At 38.8% G+C, this 15892-nt stretch overlaps 1 protein-coding gene across 1 annotated transcript; it reads left to right on the top strand.

The window, feature by feature from the left end:
* Positions 1-1622: 1622 nt before the first annotated feature.
* Positions 1623-13619, top strand: Ankrd7 (ankyrin repeat domain 7). The gene is made up of 6 exons (XM_027389738.2): positions 1623-1998; positions 6207-6321; positions 6470-6643; positions 8128-8234; positions 9291-9428; positions 13559-13619. The coding sequence occupies exons 1-6, from the start codon at positions 1757-1759 to the stop codon at positions 13617-13619; spliced, it is 837 nt and encodes a 278-aa protein (XP_027245539.1). The 5' UTR covers positions 1623-1756.
* The last annotated feature ends 2273 nt before the right edge of the window (positions 13620-15892 follow it).

The following is a 15892-nucleotide window of genomic DNA, read 5'->3' as shown; positions in this document are numbered from 1 at the left end:
AAGATGTGGGAAGCAGTAAAGGAGTGAGTCTTGATGGAAATACATGGGCTTAGGCTAGGCCCTTAAAGATGGAAACTATTAGCATAGATGTTTAATAACAATGTTCAGGTTGGTACACAGGAAGACAGGTTATGGCTCTCAACCTAGACAGAAAACTTTCGAGCCTTTGAAATGTCTTAGTGATGAGTGCATACAGTAATGTTGTATGCCATGAGCTCCAGTAGCTAAGCCTATTCAAATAGGAGCTGCTTGTGTTCATTTGACTATGCCTGAGTGGATCTGGTGGATGACACTTTGCATGTTGCCAGATATTGTTGTCCAGAGAGGTAGGTAGTGTGTTCAGCCCCATGGGAAGCATGGCTGATTCCTCTCTAAATTTCATCTTATGTACGTTTCCACTGTGATAATCTCCACCCATGCCAGCCATGTTGCCTAGCCCTCCGAAATATCGTGTATCATTGCACTTTAGGGTGGTCCTGAATACCCCATCTTACTGCCTGAGTGAAACGGTATTTAAAACTGTGAAGGAAGAAGGGGAAAGTACTAGGACAAAATTTATTGTTCACCCTTAGAGTAGAAAGTTGGTTTTGTTTGGAAGATTGAAAATATTAAGTGTGTTGACAAGACACCAGCTCAGAGGCATTAGACAAAACTTGTAACCAGAGGCAGATGGTTTTACAAAGCTGCTGCAGCAGTTAAACTGTCAGCTGATAATATTTTATACACACACACACACACACACACACAGAGAGAGAGAGAGAGAGAGAGAGAGAGAGAGAGAGAGAGAGAGAGAAAATACTGATAATATTTTGGGATCATGACTTGCACCTCTGAAACTGACAAAGAACAGTTATTGTACTAATTTGCTCAATTTCTAGAAATTTGTTCAATTATTATAGTAATTTGTCCAAAAGAGGCACCAGTTGCTAGACACTGAGCTAAGAGCTAAGAGCTAGGAACTTCCATCAAAACACATTGTTTCTACAGGGATCTGAAGTCCACACTGCTAGCCACTCTCCAGAAAATCTGGAAGCCAGGGAGTTAGGGGAAGGATATCAGTATATTCAAGCTCTCCCTGACCCACAGAAAATAAAGGAGATCTCACTGTCTCACACTTCCATTTTTCAGGGTTCAAGGAATATGAAAGGCTTATGGGACCAAGGAATTACACTGGCACAGAGGACAAGAAGTCCCTGAGCTGGATGTGTCATCCTTTGGGAGTCATACCCTCTCTTAGAGAAGTGAAACTGAAAAGTATCTGCATCTCTGACCTCGCACAGCACCCATAATTTTTATAGTTTTAGATAAATAATGCATTTCATATGAACATGGAAGCAGTGGCCCTACAGAGATTATCATGTGAGAAGGATGGATCTTAAATGATAAGCAAAAAGTCTAGTCACTGGCAGAGATCCAGCCCTTCTATCCTACTCTCACTTGGCTAGAGTAGAGGCTATAAAATCTATCCTCGAAGGAAAATAGACTATTATTTCTCTCCTCATATGTGAAAAATCTGGTCAGCTAGTTGAACTGGATCACAATCAAGACTGCAGTTGCGCAGTGGAATTCCTTAGCAGTTTCTAGGTAACCAAAATCTGCTTCGGTCCCCGAAGGCATCCAGGTGAATGGTCTTCACACACCTCCGGATTTGGTCAGGTCGAGAGACCACTGTGAATGAAGTGGTTGGGGCAGAGGACCAGGGCTGTTGGGTAGGAGTCCCAAGAACATCTCAGAGGGAATCAAAGGCCTTGTCACCATGAAGAAGCTCTTCAGCTTCCGGAAAAAGGGCAAGACCGATCAGTCCCATAGCTATTTCTCCGATCTGTCCGTGAGCGGGGCTAGTCCCACTCCCAGCCTGTCCACAGGTGGGAGACATCGCCGTCAAGATAAGCACTCAAAGAAACTTCACAAAGCTGCTTCAGTGGGCAATGTGCAGAAGTTGAAGGTGTACCTTGAACGCAGGAAGCATGATGTGAACGGGCAGGACAAAAGAAACAGGTGACAGAGGGCGCTAGGGAGGAAGGAAGGTTTGGGGGGGAAGGGTTGGGGGGCTGTCTGTTCCAACCATAAAGAAAGCAAGTCAGGGCTGCTTAAGACTGGATGTCATCGTGGGTTTTCCTGAGTAGAGTTGCACTGTCTTTGTGGCACAGAGCCAAGCTTGAGCTTTTTGCTTCTTAGTTATCTTACTTGTGAACATTTGCCTGGGTGTTGGCCCTGTCTCCTTTCCATTCAATCCCCTCTGTACACTGTTTTCTCTCTTCCTTTTGCTGTTTTGCTTCTTGATATGTGTTGTATCCAGCAATCTAACACTTTATTTCACTAATGTGTAAAACAAAACAAAACAAAACAAACAAAAAAAAGAGGAGAGGCAATCACCAAGAATGAAATTAGTAAGACTTTAAGTCTAGGAATACCAAAATAAGCAACATAGTTTCTGTTAAAAAGAAACTTGATAACAAACTCTTTTGTTATCAAGACAATGATTGTTTTCCTTCTTCTGTGTTAAACATTCATCCTTTTTAAAATTATTTTTTATTCATTTGTAAGTGTGCCTATTTGAGTTCATGTGCTTGCTGAGGGGAGAAGAGGGCACTGGACCTGGAATTACGGACAGTTGTGAGCTGCGTGATGTGGGTGCTGGGAACTGAACTCAGGTCCTCTGCAAGACCAGGGATCTTAATGGTTGAGCCATCTCTCCAGCACCAGTGTGCTACCTTTCTTTAGCACTCATTTGCTTAGCTTTGAAATGATTTTTTGCTTGTATATAAATATATATATATATATATATATATATATATATATATATATATATTCACTGTGCGGAATCTGTGATATAGTAAATAAGCATGCTAAATTACCCCATAAGCACATTCAATAAGACTCAACAAAACCCAGAAAGTTCCTAGTAGCCTTGGGTTGTTTGAATGAGACATGTCTCCAGTAAGTTCATGTATTTGAAACTAAAACAACAAAAGTAACAACAAAACAACAACAACAAAACAACAATCTGGTTTTGTAGGCAGTGAGTAGTGATACCTCTAATGCTTGGACAGAAACACCAAGTTCCTTGGCACTAAATTCTTGAAATTTTACACATACATGCCCACATATGTGTATATATGCTTCTTCAAGGAGTTATCATAGACAGGATTAAAAGTGTTTAGCTCTCTGTGTTTGAGTTGAAGGCTCGATAAACCTTTTATTTAAAGAATTCATTTTGAGCTCAATTATAGATTTTTACCAAGAAGTTAGCAATATACTATAGGGATTGTTAAGTAACTAAATCAGTAGTCACTAGACATTTGCTTCATAAGAAGGGAATAATAGAAAAAAATAATATGGGAGATTATTTTATCTAGATTATACTGTTTAAATAATTTTATCTCACAAAGTATTTCTATGTTTGCAAAGTATCAGTTCCATCCATTCAGACTTCATTTAGAATTTTTTCTTTAAAAATTAATTTTCTTTTTTACTCACTGTATTTAATTCTCCTTCCTAGCTGATTTTGTGTGTGTGACTCCTTCATTATCTGCTGATATCTATTGATAGCTATCTACACACAGATTTTTGTTTATTACATTCTCTCCTATTACTCTCTCTTCTCCCTCCCACCAAACACAAAGGTTGTCAGTTCAGCATGAATGATCTGGTTCCATTCTATGATCTAAAGCTGGGTGTGGTGGTGCACACCTTTATTTTATTAATATTTTTATTTTAAGTAGAAAGAAGATTATTTTACATGTCAATCTCAGGTCCCCCTCCTTCCTCTTCCTCCCCTCCTCGCCCGCTCACCCCCAACCAACACCCTACCAATCCCATACCCTTTCTACTCCCCAGGGAGGGTGAGGCCCTCTGTAGGGAGTCCCCAGAGTCTGCCAAATCCTTTGGAACAGGGCCTAGGCCCACCTCCCTGTGTCCAGGCTCAGGGAGCATCCCTCCACATAGGCTAGGTTCCCAAAGTTCATCCCTATGCCAGGGATAAGCCACTACAAGGGGCCCCACAGATTTCCGAGGTCTCCTCACTGACACCCACATTCATGGGGTCTGGATCAGTCCCATGCTGGTTTCTCAGCCATCAGCCTGGGAACAAAGAGCTCTCCCTTGTTCAGGTCAGCTGCCCCCGTGGGCCTCACCAGCCTGGTATGGACCCCCTTGCTCATCAGTCCTCCCTCTCTGAAACTGGATTTCAGTTCAGTTCAAGGTTTAGCTGTGGGTGTCTGCCTCTGCTACACCAGCTGCTGGATGAAGGCTATAGGATGGCATACAAGTTAGTCATAAATCTCACCATCAGGGGAGGGCATTTAAGGAAGCCTCTCCTCTGTTGCTTAGATTGTTAGTTGGTGTCATCTTTGTATCTCTCCAGACATTTCCCTAGTGCCTGATTTCTCTGTAAACCTAAAATGTTTCCCTCTATTATAGTATCTCTTATCTTGCTCTCTTTTGTTCTTCCCCCAACTCAACCTCCCTGACCCATCATGTCCTCCTTACTCCTCCTCTTCTCCCCTTCTTATTGTCCTAGTTCCCTCTCCCCTCCTCCCACGCTCCCAACTTGCTCAGGAGATCTTGTCCCTTTCCCCTTCTCCAGGGGACAATGTATGTCTCTCTTAGGGTCCTCCTTGTTTACTAGCTTCTCTGGCAGTGTGGACTGTAGGCTGGTAATCCTTTATGTCTAAAATCCACATATGAGTGAGTACATATCATGTTTGTCTTTTTGTGACTAGGTCTCGAAATTCTAGCATTCAGGAGGCAGAGACAGAGGCAGAGAGGCAGAGGCAGAGGCAGAGGCAGAGAGGCAGAGGAGAGGCAGAGAGGCAGAGAGAGAGGCAGAGGCGAGGAAGAAGCCCAGTGAGTTCCAAGATCATTCTGGTCTACAAAGCAAGTTCTAGATTATGCTGGGCTGTTATTGAAAGAAACCCTGTCACAAACAAACAAACAAACAAACAAACAGAACAAAACAAAATAAAACAAATCCATTCTGTTGTCTAATCTGACACTCCTCTTCTTGACTGTGATTGGTCTTCTTCATCTGCAGAATAGTGTAATTGAGTTCTGACTTTGAATTGTAATTACATTATGATTGTTCATTTTAAAACCACATTACATAATCTGAACTGGAATTATCAGACTCTTCAAAACTGTTTTGATACTTCTTAAAAATTACTCCCATAGGTGGTAAATTACATCTATATGTAAGAGTTTTTATTAGTTTATCATTTTTGAATGTTATTGTTTTCAAGTCTTCCCTTGAGAGTAATTTCTTTCCCTGCTCCTGTAGGTTAATATGGGTCTGTTTAGGTAGGTAGGAGGTTGGAACATGACATCTGAGATCTCCTGTTTGGAATATGGGTTATCTGCATATGGAATATCCTAAAATTATGCAAAACAAGAAAATAATGATATAATCATATAACCATGAAAATTCATTAGAGGGCTGCCTACACCAAAGCGAGTTCAAACTGTAAATGGAGCTAATTAGTATTCTGCTATAATTCATGAACCAGTAGTTTTTTAAGAAGTAAAAATTAGTATAATAACATAAAATGTACAATTTAGTGAGTCATTAGGTTCTTAACCATGTATTTGTTTTTAGATGGAAATGTCAATTCTACTGGATGGGAAAAGAAATACACAGAAAAGGGGGAGATGCCTTTGACATTGCCATTTCTGTTACTTATAGATGTTTCTTAAGTTTTGGAGAGCAAACTTAATTGTGTTAGGGTTACCACATTTTATCATTTATCTGAAGATAAACTGGGGGAAAAAACCTTTAAATTTGTTAAAACAAAATTTTCCTTAAAGTGGCATTTGATTTACAAGATATTTGCTTAGGCTTTTTTTTTTTTTTTTTTTTTTTTTTTTTTTTTTTTTTTTTTTTTTTTTTTTTTTTCAAGACAGGGTTTCTCTGTGTAGCTTTGGAGCCTGTCCTGGCAATCACTCTGTAGTCCAGACTGGCCTCAAACTCACAGAGAACTGTCGTCTGCCTCTGCCTCCCGAGTGCTGGGATTAAAGGTGTGCTCCACCAACGCCTGGCTTGCTTAGGCTTTTAAATGAATCAAAATCAATTATAATTAGCATAAATTTTCATTAAATGTAAACAAACACATAAAACAAATATCTTAATATTTGGTTTTGCTTGTTGATGGGTGTAATAAATAACTAACTGAGATATACCTCTAACTTCATGTTTTATTGTACCAATATAGAACGCCTTTGCATTTGGCCTGTGCTAATGGATATGCAAATATTGTGAGTCTCCTAATTGAGAATCATTGCAAAATTAATGTCCAGGATAGTAAAAACAGGACCCCACTGATGAAGGTGTGTTCCTTTTTTTTCCTTTTTAAGTGGAATGTGTTTGAGTACTTAACGTAGTTAAATTTTACTGATTTAAGCTGAAACATTAAACCTAAGTTTCTATATGTGAAATAGGAAACTGGTCACTCATTTATTGTTGTTCCATTGATAGGCAGTACAGTGTCAACAGGAGAATTGCGCCACAATTCTTCTACAGCATGGTGCAAACCCAAATCTGGTGGATTTTTATAATAATACTGCCCTCCACTATGCTGCTTGTGGTAAAAATATCTCACTAGCCAAGAAATTGCTCGGATACAAAGCCAACCTTGAAGCTAAAAATAAGGTAAGCTTCTATTAAAGAGAATATGTATTCATGCCTCAGAACTACCCCAAGAGACGAATGTAAACTGAGAGGGAGGAACGCCTGTTTCTCAAACACCCAAGAAAGCAGAGCCCCAGCCTTCTACAGCACGTCTGAGCTACTGCTTCCAGCTACTGCAGCACAGACCTCAGGTATCATTGTCAGTGCTGAGAAGGCAGAATGTTGAGTTCAGTGAGACCCAGTGACGTTTCATGTCTGAACCGTAGAACTGTAATTTTGATTGGAATTCCGTTTTGGATTGGATTTTCATTCTTTGTAGTGTGTCCAGCGGCTCTTCTGGGAAATCTCATTTTATCGATCATCATCCCAGCTGAGCAGAGCTTGCACCAGCCCAAGTACATCTTCCAGGCTGTGCCGACAGCTACAGACATAGGACTCTGTACAGCAATTGACCCCAAAATGGTGGCCGTCTTTTGGTTCAGGGCTTGTTCCATGGCCTTTGATGCCTATCTAGCCCAGGTGTTGTTCTCCCACACCTTGTAGTGCGTGGAATCTGGTATTCTACTGGCAATGACCGCTACATTGACATCTGTTATGCTCGGAGGCACAGATCCATCCTTATACCTTCAACGCTAGGTCACATGATAGTGGGAGTGGTAATTCAAGCAATAGTGCTAGTAGGTATGTTACCAATTCTAATAAAAAGACTGCATCTTTTTCATACACCACCCAAACTACTGAACAGCATATTTATTTCAGGTACTTCACATAACAGAAATTTATATTTTTAATATAGAGAATGAATTTGCCAAACTGAATTGAGAGACGAATAGGTTAGTAAAATCTGATAAAAGTTTTCTTCCTTTAAAGTTATTTCATTTCACTGTAGACCTTCATTCTGACATGAAAAGAAACCTATCCATCAGTGAGAATTCCCCAAATGGCCATGCTTGAGTTCTTCACAAATTAGTATTAATATAAAATAATAGACATTGTCTTTTAAAGTTTTTATTACACAGTAATAGTAATAGAGCTGAATTAAAGATTAGTTAATGTGCTAAAAGTAGCCTAATCCTTCTTTTGAAATGTAGTGATAACTAAAAAATTATTTTTTTAAAAAAACAACTTGTCACTTCATTTTGCTGATACTTTGTGTATATGATAGTCTTGGAAGTTATTAGATAAAACTAAAGAAACACAATTATATATAATTGTATGTACATTTGAGTTAATGATATAGAAAACTTATATTAAATTATAGGTATTCATGACTTGATCACTTTATACTTATGTTTTGAATTAAGCCTAGAATACAATTTGGTTTTTAAAATGGTAGAAGCCCATCCTTAATTCAAAGTCAGATTTTTGTTAGATAATAAAATACTTCAAAAATTGGATTATATATTCAAGAATTTCTTGTGAGCATACTTTTAAAATTGTATTTAAATTTAAAAGGCACAGAAGTAAAAATTGTTTAAGTAATTATTTTCAAATAATTTTTACAGGATGGCTACACTCCACTTTTACTTGCTATTGCTGAAAACAATGAAAATATGGTAAAATTCCTTCTGAAGAAAGGAGCAGATGTTAATGCATCAGATAACAAACACAGGTATAGGTATAACATGTAAAGCTAAGTCAGATGCCATATAGTGGCAACTGCTTAATGAGACCATGTAAATACACATATTTATTAATATATCTTTGTGTGATATTTTACTTGTATGGTATGATTTGGGACAAATTGCCTATACTTCTCAAATGCCTTTTTTTCTCAATGTGTAAATCAAACTGCTTAATCATATGGGTAGCTTTAAGTTATTACCATCATTTATAATAACTTTGAAATCATTTCTATTTTTTTAATTTATTTTTATGTAAATTAGAAACAAGCTTCTTCTACATGTCAATCTCAGTTCCCTCTCCATGCCCTCTCCCCCTCCCCCTCCCCCCACTGACCTCCCTATCCCAACCCCTTTCTGCCCCCCAGGGAGAGGGAGGCCTTCCATGGGGGAATCTTCAAAGTCTGTCATATCATTTGGAATAGGACCTAGAACCTCCCAGTGTGTCTAGGCTGAGAGAGTATCCCTCTATAAGGAGAGGGCTCCCAAAGTTCATTTGTGTACTCCGGGTAAATACTGATCCACTACCAATGGCCCTGTAGATTGTCCAGACCTCCAAACTGACTTCCTCCTTCAGGGGGTCTGGAACAGTCCTATGCTGGTTTCCGAGCTATCAGTCTGGGGTCCATGAGCAAACCCCTTGTTCAGGTCAGCTGTTTCTGTGGGTCTCTCCAGCCTGGTCTTGACTCCTTTGCTCATCATTCCTTCCTCTCTGCAACTGGATTCCAGATAACTTTGAAATCTTACATAGGAGCCAATGTTGTACTTAACTGGAGAGGGGACATTGGGTGCCCAATGGTCCCTCCCATGGAATTTCAAGGCATTCTGAAAGCAGGAGGCCCCCAAGGGGGCAGAGATTGAAAACTAGTGAATTTTCATTTTCTGGGGACTGTCTGTGTTTAGGTGCCATTCTCTGATCTGCGATTGCTGTGCACTTTTGAACAGACCAACAGACAACATTTCCCCTTCCCTTCTTGACTCCCTAAGAGTATAGAGACCTTATGTTTGAATGGTAAGTTGAGGAAACTCAATTTGTCTTGCTCCAGAACAGCCATTATGATTGCTCTCATTGCTGAACCAACAAGTTCTGTAACACTTCTTCTTCAACAAAATACTGACTTAACTTGCAAAGATATTTATGGATTTACAGCTGAGGAATATGCTTCTTTTAATGCCTTTACTACGTAAGTAATACTTTATGCCCTTTAATAACTATGAGAAATAGGATCTTGAGGTCTATAGACTGAGCCCCCCAACACAGTTTTATAGGCTAATGAAAATGGGAAGTCACATATAAACCCTGCAATTATGTCCCCAGAGATCCTTCATTTCCTCCATTTATAGAATCAATGTAAGATTTGTGTTGGATGAGTGGCGATTGGAACTACAGTGGTATGGGAATGTGAAATACGCCAGAACAGGATATATATATATATTATATATATATATATATAATATATTACAGCTTAAGAACAGGTGATGAATGTACTCACTAACTTTCATTATGTCTGTCTTTACTAATATAAAGAATGTATGTTATGAATATTTATCATTAGCATTATACTACATAACTTCAATCTGTTGGCTCAGAATTCTGAAGTATATTCTCATGACACAAGACAAAAGATTTACATGTAAACATGCATTCTGATTTCTAATAGTCAGTGAGATAATATGATATAATACATTGAGATTTAATTTATAGCTAATGATGTGAAATACTTCTTTAGCTATAAATAATATACACTATTTAAAATATAATTTGCTTTAGAGGAAAAATTTAAATTGTACATGCTTTTTTTCTCCCTCTTCTCAGTCTCTCCCTCTCCTCTCATTTTCTCTGTTCTTTCTTCCTCTCTCTTTGCTTCTTTATCTTCTCTCTGTGTCTTTCTGTTTGTTTGTCTATGTAGCTCAAGCGGATCTCAAACTCTCTGTGTATTCCAAGCTGGGTTTGAGTTTCTGTCCCCCATTGCACATCCTCCCTAGTTGTAGGCTATGGGTTTGTGCTGTCTTCTTTCACCTAGTTTATCGTGGTGTGTGTGTGTGTGTGTGTGTGTGTGTGTGTCTGTGTGTGTACATGTGTGTGTGTAAGTGAATGTATGTGTGGTGGTACATAGGTACATGCGAGGAGGCCTGAAGTAGACTTTGGGTGCCTCTTTCACACAGGGCCTTTCATTGGTCTGGTGCTAACCAGTTAGGCTAGACTGGCTGGCCAAGGAGGTCACAGGGTCCAATCATTTCTGTCTCCCAGTAGCTCCCCATGTTTTCCTGCTTACCTGGTTTCTAGGTATTGACCTTGGGTCCTTGTGCTTGTTAGGCAAGCACTTTTTGACTGAGTTACCTACCTAGCCCTTTATTTACATTTTAATAACTTTTTGAATCACTGTGGAAAACAATCAGGTGTTTATTTTTTATTTTTTATTATTTTTATTTATTTTTGGTTTTTTCAAGACAGGGTTTCTCTGTGGCTTTGGAGGCTGTCCTGGAACTAGCTCTTGTAGACTAGGCTGGTCTGAAACTCACAGAGGTCCACCTGCCTCTGCTTCCCGAGTGCTGTGATTAAAGGTGTGCGCCACCAACACCTGGCTTATTTTTTATTTTAATTAAAAGAATTTAAAAAGATCTCATTGATTCTTTGTGATTTACGGCATAAACCATTGATATCTGCTTAGTATTTATTTTGCTTTTAATATTTATTGGCATATATCGAATTTACAGTGCTGAGTTCCATATAGCTATTTCTGTCAAATACATTGACCAAATTTACCCTCTTACCAGTCCCTCCTTTTAGTTCTCTCTCTCTCCACTGCTGCTTATCTCTTACCATTCTGCCCCTCCATCTTCTGTTTTTCATTTTACACACACACACACACACACACACACACACACACCATTTTATGTATCACTAAAGAATTCTTGAACCCACAAATGAATGAAAACACACTTATCTTTTTGCATGTGAATTATTTTACTATAATCTTCAATCAGACCCATTTTAAAATAGACAACATAATTTCACTCTATAATAGAGTAAGTTTCATCATGTATAAAGAAATAGTAAAGGCAAGGGCAGACATTAATGAAATGGAAATAGAAAGATCAATATAAAAATTGAGGAAATACAAAGATGATTGTTTGAAAGAATAACACTGACAAGTTCCTAGTCAACAGGACAAAAAGTTAAGCTAGAGAAGACCCAGATTAATAAAATTAGAGATGGAAAGGGAGAGATTACAAACCACCGATGGGGTTCAGTTGATTGCTAAGGCATACTTAGAAATGTTGTGTTTTATAAATTGTAAAATAGAGAAGAAAATGAATTCACGTCTGGATACACATTACCTACTAAACTTAAATGAAGAAGCTATAAACAACTTAAAGGGACATATAACGTACAATGATAAATTTCCCTTCTGACAAATCCCAAGCCCAGATGAATCTATCTGCCGCTCAGTTCTACAAGACTTGTAAAGAAGAACTAACACAATGCTTCTAATTACTCCATACATCAGAAAGGGAAGGCATCCTGGCAGATTCCATTTACAAAAGCAGCACTACACTATACCCAAACCAGAATACAAAAAATGAAAATTCTATAGGGTAGACAAGGTATGGTGGCGCACGCCTTTAATCCTTGCACTTGGAAGGCAGAGGCAGGTAGATCTTTATGAGTTTGAGGCTATCCTAGTCACATAGTGAGTTCTAGGCCAGACAAGGCTAAATGGTAAGACCTTATCTCAAACAAAGAAACAGAACCCATTGTAGGCCAATCTTCCTGATGAATATGGATGTAAAACTTCTCAGTCAAATACTTGTAAATCAAATTTAACTATAATGATAAGGACAATGTCATTGTGATTTTTACTGCTTGGGTAGAAGTTGTCTGTCCAGTATACTCTAGTAGGTAGATACTGTTTCATCACTCCCTGGTTCTATGACAGTAAGAAAGGAAATACAAAATATTGTTTTTTTTTTTAAAAAAAAAACAGTAAGTGAAATTGGATCTGGGGGCTCAGTGGTAGTTTGCCTTGCAAAGCTTTGACTTGGATTTGGGGAACATGGGCAAACAAAACAAAGAGTGGAACTGTCTCATATGATTGAGTAGTATTTAGTTATTTATTTCACAATTGACTAACTCATTTCAATTCACGTAAGTGTTGGAAATACAGACTTACTAGTGAATGACTAGATCCTTTCTGGCATGATGCAAGTATTGATTCATTTCAGTCCCTGAATTTTCTGTTAAACCCAAGGGCTATGAGCTGGATTTTGTTTTCTTCAAAGTTATATATTAAAGTCTTAATCCCACTTTTCCTTATGTAAATGTATAAATACTTGGCGATAAGGTCTTTAAATGGGTAATTATGGTAAAATAAAGCCAACATAATGGACCCTAATCCAATCCGATGTCTTTAAACAAAATGGACACTAAGACACAAGGAGAAATACAAAGGAAGGTGTCATACAGAGTGACAGTTGATGTGAAGTCTCAGAAAGAGGACAGGCAGCCACAAGGCAAGGGGGGGCAGAGGGCAGATTCTCTCTTGGCCCTCAGTAGGAACCAGCTCTCTAATCTTGACCTTCTAGCCTAAAACTGAGAAACAAAACAAAACAAAACAAAAAACCCAAAACCTTCTGTTTAAGCCACACAGCTGGTGCTTTGTTGTGGCAGTTGTATCAAATAATCACTTCAACAATGATTCACATCTCATATTTTTATTTCTACTTTATGGGTCACCCTTAAAAATCTTATTTGTACCCCATGAATGTGGGTGTCAGTGAGGAGGCACTGGAAATCTATTGGTAGTAGATCAGTACTTATCTCTAGCATAGGAATGGACTTTGGGAGTCCATTCCACATAGATGTATACTCCCAGAGTCAAGACAAACGGGGGAGGGCCTAGACCCTATCCCAAAGGATACGACAGACTTTGAAGGTCCCTCATGGAAGGCCTCACCCTCCCCAGGGAGCAGAAATGGTATAAGATAGGGAGGGTGTTAGTATGAGGTGTGGAGGGGGGGCAGCAGAGGAGGGGAGGGTGAGGGAACTGGGATTGACATGTAAAACAATCTTGTTTCTAATTTAAATTAAATAATAGAAAAAAGAAACTGTATACAGTGATTCATAAAAAAAATCATATTTGTGATGGGGTGGCAGATGGAGAGACCACATGAAATAAAATGATTCTGTTAACAGAGGTGACCTGAGAGAGAAATTGAAGGGGAAAAAAACTGGAGGGGGTTAAGTTTGATAACAAGAATTGAGCTTTTTAAAATGAATTTTGCAATTTATGTGTATTTTCTTTATGGATAGGTTTCATCAGATACTTGCCAATAATGGAAACAAGAAGAAAACTAAATCAACAGCTTACTGACCCAGCAGTTCTTCCTGTTACTTTATATTTGCTTTCAAGAAAGAAAACAGCCTTTTCTTTTCAGAGTAATAATAACTATGGAATTAAAGTTTTCCGCTGTTTTGAAATCATTTGAAGATTTTCTTGATTAAAATTTTCTATGTGTACTAAAAACTAAAATGATATTCTGAATGATTGAAAACTTTTCTATGGTCTCTTTTTGCATTTATACACAGATTTTTTAGTACTAGAAAATGTTTTTATTAAGCAGATATTTTGGATAAATATCATTAGCAATTAATGTGATAAAATCATGACATAAAATTAAAAATTAAGGAACACTCTTGGAGCTGAATTTACCTGTATGTAAAAAAATGATTTTGGTATTCATTTTCAAAAGTGCATGTAGATATGTAAGCCTGTAAATTACACACACACACACACACACACACACACACACACACACACACACTCTACAGATTTATGTCAGCCTGAGTCCTGAATACAAGGTTCACAATTATTCTAGGCCTACTAGAGAAAATGCTTATTAAAATAATGGCTTCACTTTCTCTCTCTCTCTCTCTCTCTCTCTCTCTCTCTCTCTCTCTCTTTTTGTTTTTCGAGACAGGGTTTCTCTGTGTAGCTTTGGAGCCTACCCCAGTACTCACTCTGGAGACCAGGCTGGCCTCGAACTCACAGAGATCCACTTGCCTCTGCCTCCCAATTGCTGGTATTAAAGGTGTGCGCCACCAATGTCTGGCTGGCTTCTCTCTTGAGTGGAAATCAAATTATACCTGTTTTCTACTTTGCTCCTCTTCTTATTTATAAAGCTCATCATTTTAAGTTCTTGTGGGTTTAAAGCATAGCTCACCTCACTGGCTCTCCAAAATCCACACAATACTAGGCTTGGGTTGTATGTGGTTCAGCAAATACTTCCTCTCTCTTCTGACTTCTTTTTTTGCTTCCAGTCTGACTTGGCTTGTGACTTGCCACCACCCAAAGCAGTGTGAGTGGAAATGCAGGCTTCCTTTTGGCTCCTGGAAGTCCATGGCTCTCCTGATCATAACTTTTCCAAGGACAGCATGTTTAGATTGTAAGTTTTCACCATGGGTCTCAGCATAATAGTGAATTATGGGTCTCACAATGGGTTTCACATGTGGTCCAGATCTCAATTCAAGAATAGCAGTTACCAGGAACCTAGTTGTGCCTACCAGAGCCATGGCCAATACTCAGAATCGAGAAGTGAATGTTTCTTACTCATTAGAATGGTTTATCGCAGTAAGCTGACCATACCTGGAGGAGAGAGACAGAGTGTGTGGCATTCACACAGCACCCAGGAGAGATACACTCTTTGTTTCCTACCTGGATTGCAGATACCTGTGTTCATGCCCTTGTCACACAGTAGCTCTGTCTTGCATCTTCACCAGTGTCCTTTTCCATGAAATGGAGCAGTCATTTCATTGCCAGTGAAACTTGCAAGACTTTGTCATTTCTACTACATGCATCCCTCTTGCAGCGCGTTGCCCAGGTATATCCTGAGGAAATAAGGACCTTCTTCACCAAAGCTACTTTTAACAGTGCAAGGGGAAGAAACTGCCATGCTGTGTTACATAATATATGGAGCATTATATAATATGCATTATGTAATCATATTTATTCTATAATTTCTGGGAAGTAAAGTGATTCTTATGCATATTATCACCCATCTGTATAAATGAGGATTTTGTCTGGTCCCTGTAGCCAAATATAGTCATTTTGAGCAATGCAAGCCATCTTACAGAATTTCTTGAGGAGCTGCTTGCTGTTGGGCCTGCTGCTACTAGGACGCATCTTGTGAATCATTACTCATGCTGCTGTGGGCTTTATGGTGATGCAACTGCCTTTGAGCCACTTGGGCTTCCTTAAGTAAGTACTTGCCTTCACTCCTGCACGCAAACTCAGTAAAACTGTTGTTCATCAAGCTAGACTCAGCTGACATCATTTTGTCATCAGTAGGTACCTTATCTGGGGTGAGCAGACATTTGTTCATGTCTTCCTAAGAGAAGTTTGAACAATGTTTAGATGATTCCACATTTCTTGGCTCTTGACCCTAAAAATCGCAGCACTGTGTCATTAACTTTTATGAACAGGGCTCCTTTGGCTTTCTTATATCCCCCCTTCACTTATAATATTAGATCCATGTAGATTACTCATTATCCAAAGACTTCATCCAATCACAGCATTAAGCCCCCTTTAACAGGAAAAGCAACATTAGGGCATTAGGATATGGATGTATTTGAGAGCCATTATTCTTC

Source organism: Cricetulus griseus (assembly GCF_003668045.3).
Source record: "Cricetulus griseus strain 17A/GY chromosome 1 unlocalized genomic scaffold, alternate assembly CriGri-PICRH-1.0 chr1_0, whole genome shotgun sequence".
NCBI classification, from domain to species: Eukaryota; Metazoa; Chordata; class Mammalia; order Rodentia; family Cricetidae; genus Cricetulus; species Cricetulus griseus.
This window is presented reverse-complemented; position numbering and strand designations above follow the sequence as displayed.

Coding starts and splice junctions, on each gene's coding strand:
- Ankrd7 (XM_027389738.2), top strand. CDS start 1,757: ATGAAGAAGCTCTTCAGCTTCCGGAAAAAGGGCAAGACCGATCAGTCC. Junction 6,322..6,469: donor ACAGGACCCCACTGATGAAG/GTGTGTTCCTTT, acceptor TTCCATTGATAG/GCAGTACAGTGTCAACAGGA. Junction 9,429..13,558: donor TCTTTTAATGCCTTTACTAC/GTAAGTAATACT, acceptor CTTTATGGATAG/GTTTCATCAGATACTTGCCA.